We start from the raw sequence: 23,854 nt of genomic DNA, 5'->3' as shown, positions 1-23,854 counted from the left end.
AGAGGCCAAACTAATGTATGGTGAAGCCAGAATAGGGGTCACCTGGTCTAGTGAGGGGTATTATTTGCGAAGGGGCGTGGTGCTAGAATTTTCTGTATCTTGACATGAGTTGTGGTTACAGGCACATACAGGCAGTCCTCGGGTTATGAAAAGATCTGTTCCTAACTGTGTCTTTAAGTTGAATTTGGAGGGAAGTCTGAACAGATGCATCGGGTTCTTACCTTAGCCTTACTTTAGTGGAAGAAAAGCCTCGAAGCCTTTTCAGTGATTTAAAAGCTGCACATGCAGTAAGTGAAGGTGATTGTGATGGAGAATTGGCTGTGGGTAGGGGTTGGTTCCATCGTTTTAAAGTGAGAGCAAATTCACATGACATTAAAGAGCAAGTATGAGCTGTCCACAGTAACCCGTGGATTGTATTTGGGAAACTCCATCTCGCTATATACTTAAGATCTAGATGGATATCATTCCTCAGTAAAAACATTTGAAAGGTTTTATTAAGTGTTTCAAAGGCTGCAAAGTAAACTTTACCTAAAGGTATTTCAGTAACAGCTGCAATTCCTTTCATTTCCTCTTCAAACGGGCTAGGAAGAGGGCCAAGGAGACCAGGCTGAAAAATAAATTACCAGTCGTTCAACCGAAGGCATGCTTTGAGATCTGCTTGTTTTACATGTGAGTTATTCCATATATTGCTACCATAACAGGTGGTGATGAGATGTAATTTTAGGCATTTTTCTATCATGTGTTTCTATAAGATTCCATATAATACTCAATATCGGGCTCCCGATTCTTGAACTCCTCCTGCTCATTTCCTGAAGCTCATCTGTTCTCAGGTATCAGATGGAGACCTGTGACTGTCGCTTGCTTCTTCCCACCCTTATGTTTCACCAGAAAGAGGGGACTGCATGATCTCCTCGTGGGTAACCGAACGAACACGAACACGACACAAGAACATCACAACGGCAGGACTCCTCACTCTCGTCTCTGCCCAGCACGCCACTGCATCCGCACGGTGAAGATGCCATCTACCCATCGGCACTGCAGCCTCATTACCACTTCCTTCCCACTCAGCCTATTCCATGCTCGGCTGATGCTGTTCTACTCATTGACAATACCTTTGGTCATGGCTAATGGCTGACCTTGGGCTAAGAAGCTTTAACTGGATTCTGTTGGCAAACAGTGGACACATTAGTAAATTTAATGGCGGACATCATCAACTCAACTATTTTCACTCACAATGAGATCACAATTTAAGCTCACTGCCTCTTGCTGAGATAATATGATTAAAATTCAAAAGTCTGTTTTCACCAGCTTGGTCTTTATATATAACTTGACCTAAGTCAATGTATTTTTTTTTTCCCTAGGATTTCAAAACACTGCTCAAGTAGAATATTCCGGCCAATAGAACAAATAACTTCCTGAACATTTATTGAATGTCATTTCATCCTCACAACCGCTATACGGAATATGTATTATTAGCAAATATTATTCTCCCTGATGAGAAAACTGAAGTTTTAGACGTTGAGAAACCTCCCCAAGGACACACAGCAAATACGTGACTGGTCCCGCCTTAAAACCCAGTTTTGCCTGATTCCAAAGCTTGGGAACCTAGAGGCTTTGCAGTACTGCCCTCCAGCAGACCAACAGTCAGAGAAGAGGGGAAATTAGGACATAAGGGATGTGGTGCATTCCTCTTCAGTTTCTGCCCGCATGTCCATTTTGGAGAAGTCTGATTAGCAGGAACATATACGACAGCCTCAGGCAAAGGCTCAGGGACATAAACTGAGGGATAACAGGTGTGGCTCGTGCTTCTTAGGGAGGATGTGCCCACAACAGCACCAAGGAGCATGAGCCCACAGGACCCTCGAGAGTAACAGTTCTTGGCCGGGGGAATTCTTATCCCAAGGGACATCTGGCAATGTCTAGAGACAATTCTGGCTGTCACAACAGAGGGAGTGCTCTTGGCATCTGGTGGGCAGGGGCCGGGGATGCTGCTAAACACTCTACAATGCACACGACAGCCCCCACAACAAACAAGTATCTGGCCCAAAACGTCCACAGTGCCGGAGGCTGGGAAATCTGCCCCACCTGGGTCCTTGTGCCTTGCCCCCCAGTCTTCTGCACCCGGCAGGACCATCAGGGCCTCAGAACAAAGGCTAAAAGAGGGACCCGCATGGAGCCTTGGGGGGCAGGCCTTAGATGTTCCATTGGTTACACCTAAATAAAACGGGCTGAGAAATGGGGTCTCCCTGTGTGACCAGGACGACAATGGTCTGCGGAATGCACAGCCATAAGCAACATGCAACCTGAGCTTCCAGGGCCACAGCTGCTGCGGGGCTCTAGAGTACAGGTGGGGTACATGTGTCATCTGGTCATGTCTAGAAAAAAATCTCTGGGGATCCTGGAATATTCTGGCAAAGTACTTAAGGGAAAGAACAGTCTGTTAATAGTGAATGTGCAAACCTAAGTCTATAGAAAGGACATACACTCGAGACAAAATGTGTGTGTTTGCCTCTTTCTCTGTAAAGCAGTCCATGCTTTTAGAAAAGCTATGTTAAAGTTAGAAAACATTAAACAGCAGTCAGCTGCCAAGATCTGCCATCTTACTTAGAGCCCTGTTATTCTAATATTAACCAAGCCTGGGAATTTCAAGCCCCCATGGCGTCTCGAAGTGGTCTAGAATAAATGCAGATTTGTACAAGCTCCTAAAAGTGGCTGTCAAATGATACCAGAGCCTTCTCTAAAGTCTACTTGTGTGTGTATATGTGGTTAAAATTTACTGTAGGAATATTTCTTACCAACTTTTGATCCACTATTTGCATAACTTTTCCACTGGGCACAAATGCATTTACTAGATTTTTCAGGGAATTCACTATAATCCTTAGCTGAAAGATAAATAAATAAAACAATAAGAGATATAAATAAGCATTGAAATTTACTAGTATTAGTAAAATGAAGGCAGATATAGACCTTTTGATTGACCCATATATTGCTAAATCCAATAGAAGTGGAAAACATTTTCAATGACTATGTAAACACAATGCAATCTAACTTTAGTTTTAAAATGATACTTTATTCTTAATGATTTAGATGAAGGAAGACGATACAGAGGTAAAGAACCACAGGCAAGAACTTCTGAAGGAGCAAGAAGCTATAGAGGGCTGACATCTTTTCCTCTAACATCACTCCCTGTAAATGGCAGAAAAGTGCTGAAAGCACATTCTTAAAATACCTGGCAGGTAATTTCATGAAGGGTTCTATTCAGAATACAATTATACTGAGTAACATTAGCAACAGAAGATTTAAACATCGTAGCTTACCGCTGGTGCCTTGTCAGCCATCAGCTCATGCCATCTTTTGTAGGGCGGTAAATCAAGGTTTACGGTGTACCAAGGAACTGGACCCCTATAGCTGTAATGAGAGGTGTATCACCTGGAAATGTTGAAAATTAGCCTCCCCTCCCCACCAGGATGGGTAGATAGTTTTAGCTAGATGGATATGTTAGGATATGTTAGAGACATAGTCTTAATAAAAAAAAAAAATAGAAGTTGGTTACTCCAACTGAAATTTGCAAAGAAAGTTCATTTTCCCTCTGGTGCTTCACATACAGTCAAGTAGTCTCAGAAACCGTGGAACAGAACATACATTCTGGAAGATTAATGTGAACTGGTGACCTGTGAAAAAATCAACTGTGGCTCAAGAGCTAGAGTCTGAATATCACTGCTAGAAAACACCTGCCTTTTTTCCCTCCTAAATCTCCGCCACGGAATACTGTCTGATACAGCGCTGGAAGAGGAGCCCCTAGGTGGGAAGGCACTCAGAAAACACAGTGACCACCACAATGGACTTGAGCACACCAACTATTGTGAAGATGGCTCAGGACTGAGCAATGTTTTGTTCTGTTGTACATGGGGTCACCATGAGTCAGAGCCAGCTCAATGGCAACCACCAACAAATCTCTGCGAAGATTTAGTCTAGGCTCTGGACACTTGTCCAGTTGGTCTCCCAGTCTTACAATTTCTTCTCAGACCGTCGGACACCACTGAGAAACCATTGTTTCTAGTGTCAGCAAGAAGAAGCCTTTTAAGCCCCACGGTGGCTCCGTGTTTTCACTTCCCACCACTGGCTTCAAGAATCTTCCCTCCTAGACTTCCTCTTTTCTCAGACCTTGGTACTGAGGTCAAACTCCAGCACTGTACTGCCACACTCATCCGCCAATGTCTTCCTCTTAAATGCACATACAACCGTTTCCCTATGAGGCTACAGGAATGTCCACTCCCTTATCAGCAGAGCAGGACTATATTCCTGGTAGATGAACCCCACAACTATCTCTGTAGCTACAGAAACATTATCTGCTGGCACTTGCTATTAAACAGAAATACCCTTTAAGGGCGTGCCGTGGAGCCAGTGATGTATCAGCTGAAAACTATGCCTAAAATGAGTCAGCATTTGTGCCATTATTGCTCAGCCCAGAGCAGCATAAAGTACACTCTGGTGTTTGCTACATTTCCAGGCTCTCAGATTAAAATGTTACACAAATGTATGTCTACAGCAGGGATGGGTTATTTCCTAATTTAAGTCTCCAATGACGCTTCTATTTATACTTGTTTTACCATGAATAGTTACCTGAATCTGTAAATAATGTGGCTGAGTTGGTGCCTCGCTGTGTGTCGAAGGTTTAATGAAAGCGTTCCTTAGTGACCACTCACCTGGTGATTTAGGTAGAAAACGGAAGCACACTCCCTTTCGGAAATATAAATTTAAATGAAATAACAATGGGAGAATTTTGTGCTTCCCCAAACACTTTCAAGTTCCCATTTCTTTAGTAGCTGATATCCACATTAAAAACTTACAATGTTTAAATCCTAAGATAAAGCTTTTCATTAAAACAAATTCACGCAGTTTCTGACTGACCATAATTTCGCATGTAAATTACCGTCTCCCTATCATGAGCGGGCTCCCCCAGCATGCATTTGGATTTCTGTGTCTGGTGGCAATCATGGATAAATTAGTGCTCACTGGTGCTATGCAGGAAGCCCTGGTGGCTCGGTGGTTAAGAGCTTGGCTGCTAACCAAAAGGTCAGCAGTTCAAATCCACCAGCCGCTCCTTGGAAACCCTATGGCGCAGATCTACTCTGTCCTATAGGGTCGCTATGAGTCGGAATCGACTCAACGGCAACGGGTATGGTTTTTTTGGATTGGTGCTATGCATGCCGGTGGCACTCATAAAATATGTGTTCTCCCATGAACTCCATCAGCAGCTCCTCCCAGCATCTAACGAAACTCAAACCATGCCCTGTATCTCCCCTAAACTACTGATTCTCTTCCAGTCAAGAGGCTCAGGTAGGTTCAAGGATTCCAAAAAGGAAATGAACTCATTACAGAGGGGATTTCAGTAAAGTGAGGAAGGGAGACCTCAGAAACCTCTCTACAGTAAAACCTCCATTAATCAGAATTCTTTGAGAAAACTGGTTAATTGGATTAAGAAAACTACACTAAAAACTAAAAGTTAACCATAATCCCACGTTACCTCTCATTAAACAATCTTCAAAAATATCTTGGTATTTAACATCTTCACCTCTATTTCTCATAGACGAGCATTTACCTTATAAAAATAGTGAGGATTACATGAAATACACAAAAGATACTCAGCAGCAGAGACAACTGATGGTCTGTTTTCCAACTTTGCTACAATGAATATAAATGAGTTATTTCTGAGATTCAGCATTTGCTGTGAGCAGGTCAGCATAATCAGTATTAAGCACTGAGTAAACCCACGGGGCTCCCAGGTGGCTTCGACGTTAGTCCGAGTGACATAATACACACACAGACAAATATGCCAGCAGGTTCTAAGCACCCAGTGAGCAGCAGGGAAGAGACACAGTGGTGTTCAGATGGATACAGGCGTGATCTGCTGCCAGTGCCTTGCTGTCCAGCATTGATCTGACTGGTCAGGTGGGATAACTGGTGTCTCACTCCTCCCTCAATTTCACTCTATATCCCTCCAGAACCTATGTGCCTGATTGAAAAGGATGACCTCACGGGTACAGGAGGATGGCTCTTCATTCAAAAGTATATGAGCACCACACTTCTTTCCCAGATCTCAAGATTCATTTTTTGTTCAGAGGATTACAGCAAATATTACGATTTTTGTGTAGGAAAGAAGGCTAGCAAAGGAATTCAGCAGGAATACCAAGGCGGAAGAAAATTATATATAGATGTATATATATATATATATATATATATATATATACACATCCACACACACACATTACATATATATAAACATACACACGTATAGGTATGTATAAATGTGTATACATGTGTTAAAAAACCCACTGCCATTGAGTTGATTCTGACTCGTAGCAACCCTATAGGACACAGCAGAACTGCCCCAAGGGGTTCCAACACTGTACTCTTTACAGAAGCAGACCCCCACATCTTTCTCCTGCGGAGCGGCTGGTGGGTTCAAACCGCCAACCTTTCGGTTAGCAGCCAAGTGTTTAACCACTGTGCCACCAGGGCTCCTTCCTATGTGTATATATGTGTGTATCCATGTGCACACACACAAACGCACACTCAGACACACATACACACAGCAATGTAAAACTAGTTAAATGTCTAAACAGGGAAGGTTTTTCAGGGCCATGGACTCAGCAGACACACACCAGGCATACAGGAAAGAGAGCAAAGGCCTTCAACATGGAAGGTGCTCATTAAATGTTCCATGAGCTGGGGCAGTGAGACCAGCCAAAAGATCAGTCAATGAGGCTCTGAAAACCCGGAGCAAGATGGTGCTAGCGGAAGACTGTGAGAGAGTAAGCCATTCAAGAGAGGGCTGGAATAATGCTGAAGCTGGCTACCTCTAAATTAATTCCTGCCAAATATTTGCCTCTTGGCACACAAAGGTGAGTAAACCAAAAGAATTCAATTTATTCAGTTTCACTCTATCTGGGATTTAGAATCCATTATTTAGACAATAGCAGTATAACTGATGTATGGCTCTTCCCTGTGTTTTCCAATCCTGTTCTGTCCTTCAGAGCTTTGATTATCAGACTGCAGTTTATTTCTTGAATATTTCACTTATGAGGCCCTACCCTTTTCTGTTCCAGTAAAATCTGGTGATTTATGTCCAAGTACCACAGAGAACCCCAGGGTCAACTCTGTCACAAGACTGAATACAGACTTAACTTGTCAAGATTAGAAAAATACTTAGCAGTGGATACAGGAGTTAGTGGAGAAGGGAACGCCTGCCCCTGTTTTTCTATGATTTTGATAACGGACATTTTAATAATGAGTGTCTTCATATTTGTCAAGGGTCTTAGCCAAATGCATAATACACAAGCCTGAGGAAAAAAATATTTTGTCTCGGGATAGAAGATGACACGTCAGTTTTTATTCATATGCCGTTATTTTTATGAAAGAGGTCACTAGATAGGAAAAAAATCACCTCAAAGGTCAAAGTGAGTTTTGAACACCTGATGTTTACTCACGTTGGTCCAGAAGGGGGATACATCGATCTTCTGCAGTCTTCTGTCCACTATTTGAAACACAAAGAAAATCGAAAGTTTCAATACGTAACAAATGCTTGCTAACTGAATAATTTGTAACCAAAAAAAAAGTCACAGTTTGTGAAGACAAAATCAAATATGATTTTGCCTTTTTAGGCTATTTCAATACCCCTTAAAATAAGGGCCTTTTCCTTCCACAGAAACTTCTACTTCTGGAAATCCCAAACCATTAACTGTGTTTTTCGTCTCGGTTCAATTTGCACAAGTGCCCAAAACCAAACCAAACCAAACAAACAGAAACCAACCCAATCTGTTGCTGTGGAGTCCATTCTGACTCATGGCAACCCCAAGTGCCGGGTGTTGTAATCTGGCTCTTACATTGCAAATACGTTGACTAAAAAGAAAATGTGAGAAAGTAGATGGAAAATGTTTATACTGAGTTGATTTATCACTAAAAGTACGTTACTTTATGTTGTTTTAGGTGCCGTCGAGTCGATTCCGACTCATAGTGCCCCTGCAAGACAGAGTAGAACTGCCCCCGAGGGTTTCCAAGGCGCAGCTGGTGGATTCAAACTGCCGACCTTTGGGTTAGCAGCCATTGCACCACCAAGGCTCCCATTACTTTATAGGATGTGGTGTTATTTGAATTTATAAGCCAAGTCTATTGCAATCTGCCTTGGAATTTGCATCCCAAACCAGATTTTCAGGGCACACTGAGCAGGGCCCTTCACAATCTGCTTATAAATTACCATCCCAGCCTCATCTCCTGCCACTCCTCCTAATAAGTATAGCCACACAAATCAACCACTTCTTAATGCTCTCTCATCCAGGGAACAGCATGGACTGTTTCCTCTTTTTCTTTCTGGTAAACTTTTGGTTATCTTCTAAGACCCAGTTCAAATACTGTCTTCTTTGCGAAGTCTTCACCTACCCTCTACATAAAAATAGTCATGGCCTCCTCTATACTCCCACAGCATTTGTATACATCTCCATATTTATGACATTGCATTATAATTATCTGTTTGTGTCTCTCTGTTCTTCTTGAGATGAAGACCAGTCCCCAACGTAGAGGCCACTGACTAAGACAACGAATGAATGAGACTGTCTTTGGGGAGAGTTATTCAAGCTTAAGAGCAAAACAGAATTTGTTCCGAACATAAAATTATCAAAGTTACACAGACCCTATGATTCTTTATGACTAGTTCAAGATAGTAACCATGTTTATCGCCCCTCCACTACAGACCCAGTACTATAAAATTCAAACAATTTTTTACAAAGAAGTACCAACGCACAAGAACTGGGGTATGGAAGGAAACCACTGGAACTGTAGTTTGAGCTCAGAAAACATACCTGTTGCAAATTTGTATGAGAATGGATCTCACATCTTGTTTTAACATTTAATAACACAGGAAGTGTATAAAGTAGCTTGACATTACTTGTGATTCAATAACTTGTGATTAATTGTCATCAAAACAACTTTACCACAGTGTAAGTTTTACATATAAGCTCTGTTTTGGGGGCAGCAATTATTCTGGAAATAAGAATAATAAGTAAGGATGTAAGGTGGGTTAAACTGAAGGTCCTGTAAACAGATGTGAAAAAATTACAGGTTGAAGCCCTGCTAGAAACTTAATCTCCCTGTTAGAAAACAAGAGTAGCATGCTGCATAGCAACCAAATCTCTTGCCCGGAGGATTTTGAGCGGAGTGGGAAACAGCAGTGCTCGGCTCAAAGATGGTGGCAGACTGCGCTGCTCTGAATGTGTGTCGCTCTCCAGGATCCTGCCAGTAATCCAGTCTTACACATCAGGCTCCTGAAAGGGCTCACTGTGCTTCTTCCGAGTCTCCCGTTCCAGGGCTTCAACCTCTAATTTTTCCCATTCTGTTTAAAGTTCCAGATCACCTAAACTGTAAAAATTCGACTCTGTTCTGGTTTTGCTTTGTCGGCCATGACTGAACCAGTTCAAACTGGTTCGAAGCCCTGCTTCAGAGCTCATAGAGTAGCATCTTTTCTCTTCTCTGACCTCCTGGATCCCTCTTATAAGGCCCCTGTGATTAAATCGGGCTCACCTGGATAATCCCGAATAATGCCCCCATCATAGAATTCTTAGCTAAATGGCATCTACAAAGTCCTTTCTGCCATAAAAGGTAACATATTCACAGGTTCCGGGGATTAGGATATGGACATCTTTGGGGAGCCACTATTCGGCCTGCCACAGTATCTAGGTGAAGAGACATTTTCAAAGATGAAATATGTAAAATCTCATTACTGACCAGGAATAACATATAAATACTTTCAATGAATTTTGATGAGAGGGAACACTAACAATGAATCCCAAGTAAGCAAACTATTTCCCCCAGCCCATCATAAGAAAAAAAAAAATCAATTAGAAACTCCAGGAAAAAAAAATGTACAAGAAAATCATGATATAAATGTGTACCACAACAACAGAAAACAAACCCACTGCCATCTAGTTGACTCGGACTCACAGTGACCCTGCAGGACCGAGGAGAACTGCCCCACAGGGTTTCCAAGGAACGTCTGCTGGATTCGAACTGCTGACATTTTGGTTAGCAGCCAAGCTTTTAACCACTGCGCCACCAAGGCTTCACGAAGCAAACTAAGTAGGAAGCAAACTAAGATGTGGCATGATTCTGAGTAATTGGTAGAGAATACATCTGAATATTCTTCAAGTCCACTAGGTGCTTTAGCTTTGGAAGAAATGTAATCAAAGCACACAGAGTAAAGATCAATGTTCACCAGTCATACTTCTCTAACTATTGATGGTTTTCATTTCCTTAAAAGGAAACATAGACAAAGCGTGGAAGCCTCAATGACAGTAACAATTACGTTATCAACTTTGACTAAGCAAGAGTTCAAGTGTATAGAAGTGAAGAAGGGCTGAGAGAAAAGAAAGGTGGAGGAGACAGGGATGTGTCCATCAAAAGTCACTGCTATGTCTACACAGCAGCAATGAGCAAACCGAAAAATGATATGAAGAAAACAATTCCATTTGTGATAGCATCAAAAAGAATACAATACTCAGGAATAAAGTTAACCAACAAAGTGCAAGACTTGTACAATGAAAACTACAAAACACTGCTGAGAGAAACGGAAGACCAAAACAAATGGAAGGATATCCTGTGTTCATGGATCAGAAAACTTAATATTTTTAAGATGGCAATATACTCCCCAAATTGATCTACAGATTCAATGCAACTGCTATCAAAATCCCAGCTGGCTTCTTTGTGGAAGGAGACCAGTTGATCCTAAAATTCACATGGAAATTCAAGGGGACACAGAAGAGCCAAAACAATCTTGAAAAACAAGAACAAAGTTGGAGGACTTAAACTTCCTAATTTCAAAACTTACTACAAAGTTACAGTATCAAAGCAGTGTGGTACTCGCATAAGGACAGACACATAGACAAATGGAATAAAATTAAGAGCACAGAAATAAACCCTGTGTGGTCAGAGTAGAACTATACTCCATAGGGTTTTCAATGGCTGATTTTTTTTTCAGAAGTTGATTGCCAGGCCTTTCTTCCGAGGTGCCTCTGGATGGACTCCAACCTCAAACCTTTCAGTTAGCAGCCGAGTGTGTTAACTGTTCCCACCATCCAGGGACTCTGTCACATTTACGATCAACTGCAAATCATGTATCTGATAAGGGACTTGGATCTAGAATATAAAAAGAACTCTTAGAACTCAATAATAAAAAGACAAATGACCCAATTTAAAAAAATGGGCTAAAGGATCTAAACAGTCATTTCTCCAAAGAAGATATACAAACTTTGAAGACACAAAACTTAATAGAAATTTTGCTTGTAGTTCTTATATTCTCATTCTGAGCCAAGCTGGAACCTGCCGCCCCACCCAGAAGTGGCCCAGTCCTGGGAAAAGGGGAGAAAAGGCAGAGCAGTGCGCAGGCCTGAGAGCCCCAATTCTCCCTCAGTGCAGGGGGGCTGGGCCGCCACCCCCTTCTCCTGGCTCCCTGGGCTCCAGGAAGGACAGAGGATGGACTCTCAGGCCTGGGCTTCTCCACACGCCCTGCCCCCAGGCTGGAGAGGAACTAAGGGACTCGGGGAGGGAAGAGGAAAGAGGAAAGAAAAGATGTCTGTGAAGAAAGACGGGAGTCAGGGGCGAGCGCTGAGGGAGAATCAAAGACAAACATGAGTAACAAAAAAAGGGGCAGCATGGGGGACAAAACCAAAATCCACTCCAAATCTGAACCCGCCTGGAACAAAGGGAAGTTTTCCAGTCTCAGAGAGCCACTGTCTGGCGCTCCTGGCTCTGTGGCTGGGGAGCTCAGGCCTCAGTCCAGCCCGGGAGGCAGGCAGTGTGCAGTTGGGCCTCCACAGCTCATCCTTGGCCAACAAGCGCAGGAAAAGACGCTCAATATCATTCGCCATCAAGGAGATGCATCTCAAACCAGAATGAGACAACGTTTCACACCCAATAGCATATAATAAAAAAGACAGATAATAACAAACATTGGCTAGGAGGTGCAGAAATCAGAACCCTCGTACAATGCTGGTGCAGCTGCTGTGGCAAGATGTCTTGCCCTTCCTCAAATGGATAAACACAGTTATCATACGATCCAGCAATTCCCCTCAGACAGATTATACCCAAGAGAAATGAAAATGTCTGTCCACACAGAAACTTGTACACCAGTGTCCAATGCAGCGTCAGTCACAACAGCCAAAAAACGGGAATAACCCGATCACCCATCACCTGACGAATGAATAAACAAAACGTGGGCTATCCATACGAGGGAACTCTATCCAGCAACAAAAGGGAATGATGTACTGATGCATGCTACAACACAGACGGACCACGAAAACATTATCCTAAGGAAAAGAAGCCAGTCACAAAGGACCACATACTGTATGCTCTCCTTTCTATGAAATGTTCACAACAGGCAAATCTATAGAAACAGACAGTATGTTGGTGGTTGTCTAGAGCTAGGGGGAAAGGGATGGGGGACTTGGGGATCTAAAGGATGCAGGGTTTCTTGTTGGGGTGACAAAAATGTTCTAAAATCAGTTGTGATGGTAGGACAATTCTGTGAATATATAAGTCATTGGATTGTACATGTTTAATAGGTAAATTGTATGGTATGTGAATTATATCTCAATAAAGCTGCTAAAAAAAAGAAAGGCAGAGGGAAGGATGTTGAAAGTAAGCTAAATTTTTATTCATCACTGCAGTATGAGATTAGAGGGTGCCTACAATTGATTAATTCTGGAGCCCTGGTGGCGCAGTGGTTAAGCATTTGGCTGCTAACCAAAAGTCAGAGGTTCGAATCCACCAGCCGCTCCTTGGAAACCCTACTGGGCAGTTCTACTCTGTCCTATAGGGCCTCTATGAGTCAGAACCGACTCGACAGCAATGGGTTGGTTGGTTGGTTGGAGGATTTTCAGAGACCAATTCTTCGACATCATTTAAAAATTTTCTTTAGCTGTTGGGATCTCAAATTATTTAAAAATAATAAAAGCTCCTGCAATTGGTGGGCATGACACTCGAAAGTTCACTACTACTTTTTTTAGTTAATTTGAAAATGAATCTCCAAAAAGTAGCACCCTAGTTCACAGAAAGTCTTAATGTACAAACAGGAATTTTCCAAGCAGGTCATTTAATAAGGGCAGTTAACCTTAGAACAAAGTCTCACTTCATACTAACTTATTCGCCATACAATTTTTCTAAATATCAGATCTTGTGGTCAGCTTAAAATGTGATTTGATTCACAAAAATCCAATTTATGCACTTTTATTAAATTTCACACTGTAAGAAATTTTACAGGCCTGTTCTGGATGCAGGAGCCCTGGTAGCTCAGTTGGTAAAAGAGTTTGGACTGCTAATCAAAAGGTCGGCAGTTCGAGTCCACCAGCTGCTCCTTGGAGACCCTACGGGGCAGTTCTACTCTGTCCTACAGGGTAACTATAAGTTGGAATCGACTCGATGGCAATGCGTTTGTTTTTTTTTGGTTTATTCTGGATGCAAGGCTGTTAGTGATTAGTAGATGACACAGCTGATACAGAGTCCGTGTCCAGATGCCAGTCCAGGGCTTTCCCTGCTCCATTACACACCTGTAACAATAAAACCAATGCCTCGAGTTACTTCCCAATAGGGGACAGTGGACACTTAGTGCAGGGCTTCGGATGATGACTACAATCAACACAGCAAATAATGACTCATCCCTCCCTATATTTGCATGCCCTGGGTTCCAAACTCAATATGAAAATCAAATTATTAGGCACATTTCTTACTAGACAACTGTGGGGGAAGTTGAAAGTGCTCTGCCAAGGCTTAGGAGAGAATTCAACCTGTCCTAGAGGTAAAAGAGTATCATCGTGATAATAACTGTAGGAATATGAGATTGCTGAGACATTTTACTATGATAATCGTGGCTCTGCTATAAGTAGACATGAAATCTGCATAGAATCTGGCCGCAAGAAGAAAGGGTAAATGTGACGGACAAGAAGAAAGGTAGAAGCTATGAAGACCAGGGTATTGCAGTGCTCAGGAGGCACTACCATCAAAGCCATTTTAAACAAAAAGGTTAGTTTTGGGGGTAGGATGGAAAGAGAGCTACTTCCTAGGTCTCAAGGGAGAATTCTACATGGGAAAGACAGGTTCAAAATCTATTTTCAGACCGAGATAAAATTATAACGAGCTCTTTTGTTATTCAAGTTCTCTTAAAATGCCCCAATTTAACTACACATTGTTTTAATAATAGACAAACTTATCAAAGTAGGTAACAATTTAAATAGATGATAGGTACAGATATTACGTACTATGCTTGGTATACCGTGCTACTCCACCATCTGGGAAAAAAAATCAAATTTACCATCAATTTCTCTCTCTCTTTCTCTCTGTTCTGCTTCATTAGGCCAGATGAAGTGGTGAAAATCTGATGTTTCAATACATTTGAAACTCTAGGGGAAAAAAAAAATCTTCAAAAGACTTTATGCGTCAGTGAGTTCTCTGTTTACTCTGGTTATTTGATAGGAACTCAAACCTCTCTGAATTAATCAGTTCTTATGTCTTCCCCACTCATTGAGAAAAACTAATTACAGAACCACTGGGCATAATATATTTAGGAAAGTACCATATAGCAAGAGTAGAATCTCTACCTTCTCAGCTGTCAGTTCTATAATGACAAGAGTGCTTTTTCAGCCACTCAAGGCTCTACCTCTAAAAGCAATGTTATAACTAGTGCAGCTCAACATGTCTGAATCCTGCTGAACTGGTGAGGACCACAATGAAATGTATGTTTCTAATAACGTACAAAAAAGTTCAGAAAGCCCTCGTGTGCTTGTCTCATTTCATATATTCAGAAAACGACTATAACAGGTAATTTTAAGAAAGTAGTTCACACCAGTGTTGCTACCCATCAGAAAAGAAGTTGGACTATAATCATAGCAGGACAATTTTTAATTCATCAACAACTGTTTTCTAAATAAGATGTGTTTCCTAAAATGTCTTCTATGTACAACTTAGCAGAGACACATCTATTGAATTAAGGCATGCCCCTTACGCATACATCAAGTTCAGGCGAGCATGCAGATTTTTCATTTGTCTTCTGGGCTTTGATGGGATGATACTCTATTAAACCGCTTACATTCAGGTAAAAGGAGTGTAAACAAATCCTCCAGGAGGGCAGGGACCCTGTCACATTCCAGCAGCACAGTAGGCATGCAGTATTTGTTGAATAAGTGAACGGATTATACCTAAGTGCCCCTTCCTTTGGAATACTGGGGAAAAGCAAGTGCAATACAACAGAACTGGCTATAGGCCAGAGGGGGTTTATGCGATTTGGGAAACTGAAAATCATGGCTAATGCGGATTCAGTAGCTAATGCCAACCAAGCTGTTACTCACAGGAGAAGCTGATGCAGAAAGCTGTTCAAGTCAGCAATTAATTACTGAGTCCTTCTGTTTCATTTTCACGCATCTTATGAATCTGCTCGGATTTACTACTCACTCTAGTTCCTTTTTTTCTGGTCACTCCCAAACCTACAGCAATCTATTTTCTGCCCCCAAAACTGCTCTGGCCAAGGTTCCCAATGAGCCCCAGTCGACAAACACAATGGATGCTTGGCCTCTCAACAGCACATGACACAGGCAACCCGTCCCAGACTCTCCCTGAGCCTCTGGAACACTCACTCTCCCGATTCTCCTGGGCTCTGGCTGTTGCTTCAACGCCGCCAACTTCTCTACCCCGACACATAACGGTGCGGGTTCCTTCGGCTTTGCCTAGACCCTTCTCTCCTCCCCATTCTCTACCCTTTCCAGGTGAGCTCACCCACTCCTACGGCTTCACATCGTTGTACTATGCCTGTGACTTCCAATGGAGTCCCTGGGTGGTGCAAATGGTTAACGCGATCGGCTGCTAATGGAAAGGTTGGAGGTTTGAATCCACCCTGAGGTACCCTGGAAGAAAGGCCTGGTGATCTACCTCCAGAAAAGCAGCCCCTGAAGACCCTATGGAGCACGTTCTGACACATACGGGGTTGCCACGAGTTAGAACTGATTCAAGGGCAACCGTGACTCCCAATGTCCCTTCTGCGTTCCAGTCCCAACGCCTTGCTGGCTCTCTCCCTGCCACCTGCAATTCAACAGAACCAAAATGAAAGTAATCTTCATTCTTCAGTCCCCAAACTTTTCCCTCCTCATGTTCCCTGACAGTGGTGCCACCATCCACCCAGCTGAGCAAGTCAGAGATGTATTATGTTGCCACCTCACCCTCCTACCCCATCCCTCGGAGCTCTGCTTCTCTGCCTTTTAGATATCTGTAGACCCAGCCCCGCTCTCCCCTTCCACTGGTACCAGCCTCATGCCAATCACCTGGACTAGTCTCAAATCTACTCTGGCTCCCCTCCAATCCAAACTGATCATTTTAAAGGAAAAAAAAAAAATTTCTCTGGTCATTTCTTGTTTGAAACCACCCAATGGGTTCCCATTATCCTTAGGGTAACTCTAAAATCCTTAACTACGCATAGGATCCTGGATGATCCAGCATTTTCTTGTGGCGCGCCACTCACCACCACACTTGCCCCTTTGTAATTTTAAGAAAATAGGCCTTTTAAGAGATTCAATAATGGGGAATGACTCAGTAAGACCTTGACATCTGTCACATGGTGAAAAGCCTCAAAAACCAGAACAAAACACCCCCACAGATGGTCCAAATCAAATGACTTTTGTTTGTAAGTTAAAGCCGGTCCTCATTATTTATATTTATCCAAAAGTAGTTTGAGAAATCTTTCCTGCTACATAAGGCTACCAAGAGTTTATCATATAAGGATTCAAACTGAAAAATGGCTTATTCTTGTCAGAGAACGAGGTCCCGAGACTTCCATGAGGTCCCAAGGGTCTTAGCTAATGGGTCCGAGGATTTTCCAGACCTGTATAAAAAATAACTGGTGCCCAGCACAGGGTGTTCAAATTTTTATTCAGCCAAGTAGAGATGTTGAGATGACCCCTTCCCCTCTATACACACACACACAACATCACCGTTTGCCATCACTCTACAAAAGAAAGAATATTTTTAAAAACTGCAAAAATTGGACATCCACAAAATCAGAATAGACGCTAATCTTCTAAATTAATAATTCTAGTTTTATGCCTTTATTGGTCTCCTTTCACTGACCAAAACCAAACCAAACCAAACCCGTTCCCCTCAAGTGGATTCCGGCTCACAGAGCCTCTACAGGACAGAGTAGAACGGCCCCATAGGGTTTCCAAGGCTGTAAATCTTTACGGAAGCCGACTGCCACATCTTCCTCCTGCTCTTTCATTGAAGACCTTTGAAAATAGCTTCCCAAACTGACACAGCAGTGGCTGCAGGCAATTTGACAATCACTGTTCTAGTCCGTCAGTTCACTGAGGGGTTGTTGATTCTTCTTGTTCTCAAGATAGCGTTAAAAATATTTTCGCTTGAAAAAAATTAGTATTGAGAAAGTGGAAACTAACAGAAAAGAGCCACCCCTGACATCTAGCACTGATGTGACACGCATAGCACGACCTCGATGTTAGTACAAGCTGGTGTGACTCTCACAGCCAGGGCATTTTTCTTCTCCTGTCTGACTTAATCTCACAGCATACCAACCTCAGACACGGTTACTCTGAGTCCATGATAAAAGGGGACAAAGCAAGGCCACTTCGTGATTTTGTCTAAGCACAGACAAAAGCAAGAGTGTCGGGCAACCCACAAAATACAAAACACCCCATGCTCTTGCTAAATGAATGAAGGCTACTTCTTTACCCAATCATAGAATTGCCCCACTTTCTGCCAGCAAACCCAATTCTTTAGACCTTCCCCCAAATCACCCCACCAAAGGGCAAATTCTGTAACAGGTTCTTTCTAATATCCTCTTCCCAATGCACCTCAGGCACAGCCACCACCCATGTGTCACTGGGGCCTTGTGGTGTTGCGATGATGTTGAACAGGTTTCAGTGACTGACTAGGAAGAAAGGCCTCGCAATCTACTTTGGAAAATCAGCCAGTGAAAATCCTGTGGATCACAATGGTCTGATCTGCGACAGATTGTGGGGATGGTGCAGGACCGCACAGCATTTAGTTCCATTGTGTGTGGGGTCACCATGAGTCGGGGGCCACCTGGACCACAGCCAACGCCACCACCATCCTCTAATGAGCCCTGTGGTTCTCCACGCTGTGTGTTCTCCCTCCCTGGAAAGAGCAATGTAGTTAACTTGTTCAATTATAGGTGTGTTGGTGGTGGTCTTTGGCTAAGTCGTACTGACAGTATCAAAGTATGAAATTTGTCAACATTTCCTCTAATCCTAACCACTCTAAAGCAAATTAATTTCCTACTCAACTCTAAAAACAAGCCAGAAAAACCAAACCCGCTGCTGTCGAGTCGATTCCAACTCACAGCGCCCCTACAGGGCAGAGCAGAATTGCCCCATAGGGTTTCCAAGGCGTGGCTGGCGGATTTGAACTGCCGACCTTTTGATTAGCAACCGAGCTCTTAACCACTACACCATCAGGGTTTCTACCCAACTCTTTAGCAAACTAATAATTTTTCCACGTAACATTCCAAATCTTTGTCTCCTTTTATATACTGTGTGTCTTTTCTATTATTGATATCACTGTTCACAGTATTTTGTATTCTGCTTTTTTCGCTTAACATTATACCAATTGTTAACGGCTGAATAATATTCCACCATGATTTTACTCTTAAAGCTCGTCCTTACAGAAACAGTAAAAAGGGAGAACCCACATCTGGCTCCCCCTAAGTTATTCAGGATCACCTCACCTAGCCTCACCTCAGATGCACCCCGGGTCCTATTTATCTTATCTGTTGACAAAGAAAAATGCAGTCTTATTGCTCTGAAAAAGAAGAGTTGTGAAAGCGCCCCAGATTTGGCTGTACGAGGCATGACTTTAGGCTCGCTTCTGTAAACAAGTGTGACCTCTGGCTGTGGATTTTCTCTCTCTAGGTCTACTTCCTCTTCTGTACCAGGAAAGATCGGGCTAGTCCCTCAGGTCTCCTGCACTTATGAAGTCTGTGGTCCTGTGACTTCCCCAGCGGGAAAAACCTCGGGGCAGTGACAGGGGATGGCATGACGGGGCAGTGAAGGCTGCAGCAGGTCCTCTCAGGGCTCTACCGTGACGGGGCAGGACCTAGAGCCGGGACTTGTTCGGGAGAAAACACCTGTCACCGGGCAGAGAATGCCCAGTTCACCATGGAGGCCGTCGAGCTGTGTACACACAGGCCGACCGCAACTTTTTCTCTGAACAGGTCACATGCCAGGGCCTGGAACTGGCGGTACAAGTACAACCACTCAAAGTGAAGGCGTGCAAGTCACACCCAGCCACTCTGCAGAGATTAGGATTCCCTGCAAGGTTTTCTTGTTCCAGCCTGTACCGAGACACGGGGGTAGGAACTGGGGAGCTCACCAACACGCTCTGCACCCACGTCCCCGCGCACCAAACCACAGACCCCGACAAAGACGCTGCTTGCAACCGGGTTTCCCCACGGCCCTTCCCGCCCGCCCGCAGCCCCATCTGCACCTGCGCGCCCCTGTCCGCGCGCTCGGTGCCAGCTCACCCACCGGCGGTACGTGCTGCGCCATGGCGCAGCTGGCGGCCGCGGCCAGGAGGACGGAGAGGAGGCGATCCCGGCCCAGCATCGCTGCAGCCACCAACGCCGCTGCGAGGGACGCCCGCCGAGGCCGGAGGCGCAGAGCCCGTGCCGCGTGACCGGAGGCCGGGACGCACCACGCGCCGGGACAGGGGGGCGCGGAGGGCCGGGGCCGGAGGAGACGACGGGCCCCCGGGCGTCGCGCGGGGCGCAGCGGAGAGGAGGAGGCGCGCACTGCGGGAGGCCGCAGAGCGGGAGTCGGTGCTGGCGCTGGAAGCGGGGCGTCGCCGGCGTCCCCCGGCTCGGCAGTGGTTGGGTCCTAGCGGAGCCCCGCCCCGGAGGGGGGGCCCTGGGGCGGCTCCCCGACAAGGTCCAGCCAGCTCCCTGCGCTCGGCCGCGCGGCCCGGGTGTGGGGGTCTCGCGCTTCTGGGGGGCTGTGCGGCGGGAAGAGGGCTCTGCGCTGAGGCCCCTCGGTGCCAAACGCCCAGGAAACGAACTCGGGGGGTCTCCAGGCGCGACGTGAACCAGGCCCGTTTGCTGGTCCGCGGCGAGTCAGGAGGTCAGCGGCGGGCTCCGGTGTCCGCACTGGGGCCCCTCGGACCCTCCAGGCCGGTGAATCATCACCCACGGCACAGCGGACACGTCTCAGACCTTAGGCTTCAGGGCTTGCCCTTAGACGAAGGTGGGGCGACCAGGGGGGACCTGCGGACCTCGTGTGTCTGCTTTATTCAGCTATTCGGCAGCGGTGCGTTTTCACCTCCCTCTGGGCAGGCTGGGGTTGGCCAAGGGGACCCTAACCTGGAAGGGCCGGGGCCCGTCGGCGTCTGCATGGTCTCCTTCTGAAAAACTGCGGGTCTGTCCAAGTGCTTGCCCCGCGTTCCTGCCAGTCCGGGAAGCCATCGCCCTGATGTTTTTTTTTTTTTTTTTTTAAAGTAGGCGAAGTTGTTTAGAATCCAAGAGGAAATCCTGCCCTCTGGGTTGTACTTTCAGATTGAGCCTCTTTAACCAGCATTTTAAAAAATGCTCCCTTAAAACTCAGAACACTAATTGTCACCAAAATCGTCACGTATTTGTGCCTTCGTGTTTGTATATGTGTGCAATTAAGATTTTACCCATCTGTTTTTTTTTTTTTTTCCCCCTTAGAATGATCAAACTGCCTTTTCTTTGGAGGCTGGAAAATGAGAATTTGGCTTTGTTTTTCCCTCTCTAGTTTTAGATTTAATTTTTTTTTTTTTTTTTAATAAATGTTTAGATGACAGTGTGGCTGTCTCGGAGCCCTGGTGCCGCAGTGGTTAAGAGATTGGCTGTTACAACTAGATGGTGCCTGGCTCCCCCACTGACTGCTCTGACAGGGATCACAATAGAGGGCCCCGGACAGAGCTGGAGAAGAATGCAGAACAAAATTGTAACTCACAAAAAAAGAAAAAAAAAGACCAGACTTACTGGTCTGACAGACACTGGAGAAACCCTGAGAGTATGGCCCCCAGACACCCTTATAGCTCAGTAATGAAGTCACTCCCAAGGTTCGCCCTTCAGCCAAAGATTAGACAGCCCCATAAAACAAAATGAGACTAAATGGGCACACCAGCCCGGGGGCAAGGACTAGAAGGCAGGAGGGGATGGGAAAGCTGGTCATGGGGGACCCAAGATGGAGAAGGGGAGAGTGTTGACATGTCGTGCGGTTGTTAACCAATGTCACTAAACAGTATGTGTATTAATTGTTTAATGAGAAGCTACTTTGTTCTGTAAACCTTCATCTAAAGTATAAGAAAAAAAAAAAGATTGGCTGCTAACCAAAAGGCTGGCAATTTGAATCCACCAGCCACTCCTTGGAAACCCTTAGGGCACTTCCACTCTGTCCTGTAGGGTCACTATGAGTCACAATTGACTCGAGGACAACAAGTTTTTTTTTTTTTTTTTTTTTTTTTTCATTTCATCTTTTTTTTTTTTTTTTTTTTTTTTTGTGGTTGTCTTTAAGAAGGAAGTTTGACTTTTGAAACATATCACATGATTAAAGTGCTTTTGGGTTCATGCATCAATAGTAAGCAAGCAACTTATAGCAAATGTTCATTAATTATTTTTAAAATATTTACTGTGTAACTACAATGTGCCAAGCATTTTTCTGGACATTGGGGACAAGCAGTGGACCAAAAAGACATGAGGCTTACATTATAAATGAGAGATAGGCAGTGAATATAACACAAAAGCAAATTATTAGAAGGTGAAAAATGCTATGAAGAAATAGGGCAAGAAGGATCAAGAGTCCAGAGGCTGGGTGTGAGGAGAGTGACCATTTTAAGCAGGGCGGACAGTGTTATTGGGAAGATGATGCTTAAGCAGCGGTTTGAAGGAGGTGAGGGAGGTAGTCTTGTAGACAGCTAGAGAAGAGTATTCCAGACAGAGGGAACAGCCAGTGCAAAGTGAACACGTGCCTGGCAGTGTGGCGGGAGCAGAAGGAACAAGGAGAAAAGACGCAAATGAAGTCAGACAGATTTGGGAGACTGGGGCGGATGGGGGCAGACTTTGTAGGGCTTTATAAGCCATAGTAAGGATTTGGGATTTTATTTTGGGACCATGTGTTATGGGTGAATATATTGAATTATCCTGGAGCTTAAACGAGTCTGTCAGATTGAGAGGATTCCACATCTTTTAGTATTTAAATCGCTATTTGATTTCAAGCTCATTCACCTTAAATGCTATTGAAAACCCTTTAGACAGATCACTAAACATACTTTTTCCCTGTGAGAGGAGATTAATTGGTGGTTAGGTTATCTGGCAAAATCAGATTCTTTATGCAGAAAACCTATGTCAACTGAAATAATTTTCTTAAAACTTTTGAAGGCTTATTATATACTCTTGGATGCCTGGTGGTGCAGTGGTTAAGAGCTTGGCTACTAACCAAAAGGTCGGCAGTTCAAATCCAGCAGCCGCTCCTTGGAAACCCTGTGGGGCGTTCTACTCTGTCCTATGAGTCGGAATCGACTCGATGGCAACGGGTTTATCATATACTTTTGATTCGATTTTCAGACAAATTAATATTTAATTCTACTATCCTAAAACTATATGTGTGCATTTTTTTCCCTCACGCGTCTATTTTTACTAACTCGGTTCTTTAATATTAGGAACGTTCAGAAGGCAAGGCAAGGTGAGTGGCCATAGGAAGCTGCCGTCGGCATGCTGACCTATTTGTAAAAAATGGTATTGAAATGTACAAATGAGTGATTATGTTGGCGGGAAGGGTGGTTCAAATACTATCTTCACAGCAAACATCAAGTTTAAGACTTGGATAACCTGGTTAGTATGTGAGAGTCAGCATAAGTAATCACACCGTTTATCAGAATAGCTGAAGTGCTTGGCGAGCTGTGGAACTTTGCTAATTTCCTATCTTGCGTTCCTAGGTCTCTGAGGTGAAGGGACACTTGGGTTAAAATCATGGCAACCTGACCACCCCACCCTAACTGAAATCTCCCACATTACCCAGATAGCTATGACCTGATGAAATAAAACTGAATGTACAAAAATTTGTGCTAGAAGATAAGAAAACATGGAGATAATGTTTCAGTTTGAAAAACAAACATTTTAGCAAAGTACTTACCAAAGGGTTACTTTTTAAAAAGTGCTTAGTATATTGAAAATAGAACCCAAGTTTAACAACTTGGATTTTTGTCCATCTTTTCAGGAAGAAATCTGGGGGCCGGGGTGGGGGAACTGAGCAATCAGGAGTCACGCAAAATGATGATTTTCCCCCAGTAGCTTTGTCACAGCAAGACAGATTACTTGCTTTATGTTTTATTTTTATATAGAAAAATATGTTAAATCATTACCTTTTTATACGAGGTGTAATAATATTTTATTCAGTTACAAAACTAAAAATTTAGTGGTCACATAATCTTGGAGTCCTGGTGGCACAGTGGTTAAGAGCTACGGCGAGCTAGGGCTGCTAACCAAAAGGTCGGCAGTTCAGATCCACCAGCCACTCCTTGGAAACCCTATGGGGCAGTTCTCCTCTGTTCTCTAGGGTCGCTGTGAGTCGGAACCGACTCTGCAGCAGTGGGTAATTAATCTGGTTATTCCCCCATGGCACAAATGGTTATGTGCTCAGTTACTAGCCAAAAAGTTGAGCACTTCGAACCCACCCAAAGGCACTTTGGAAGACAGGCCTGGCAATCTGCTTCCAAAAGGTCACAGCCTTGAAAACCCTATGGGGCAATTCTACTCTGCACACGTGGGGGCGCCGTG

The 23,854-nt window shown here is 44.0% G+C and overlaps 1 protein-coding gene across 2 annotated transcripts in view; it reads right to left on the bottom strand.

Annotated features, from left to right (window-relative positions):
• ASAH1 (N-acylsphingosine amidohydrolase 1) overlaps positions 1-19,736 on the bottom strand; it is a 29,593-nt gene extending 9,857 nt beyond the window's left edge. Inside the window, exons 1-5 of one of the 2 annotated variants that reach the window (XM_004382781.2) lie at positions 19,587-19,736; positions 7,491-7,537; positions 3,318-3,408; positions 2,796-2,882; positions 529-607 (exon numbers count right to left, since the gene is read on the bottom strand). In XM_004382781.2, the coding sequence (XP_004382838.1) occupies positions 529-607; positions 2,796-2,882; positions 3,318-3,408; positions 7,491-7,537; positions 19,587-19,664 (382 nt within the window). In that variant the 5' untranslated portion in view covers positions 19,665-19,736. Of the gene's footprint in view, positions 1-528; positions 608-2,795; positions 2,883-3,317; positions 3,409-7,490; positions 7,538-9,576; positions 10,020-19,586 lie in introns of those variants that run through there. The other variant, XM_023737223.1, reaches the window with a different exon arrangement.
• Between the last annotated feature and the right edge of the window lie 4,118 nt (positions 19,737-23,854).

This window comes from Trichechus manatus, unplaced genomic scaffold (assembly GCF_000243295.1).
Source record: "Trichechus manatus latirostris isolate Lorelei unplaced genomic scaffold, TriManLat1.0 scaffold00099, whole genome shotgun sequence".
NCBI classification, from domain to species: Eukaryota; Metazoa; Chordata; class Mammalia; order Sirenia; family Trichechidae; genus Trichechus; species Trichechus manatus.
This window is presented reverse-complemented; position numbering and strand designations above follow the sequence as displayed.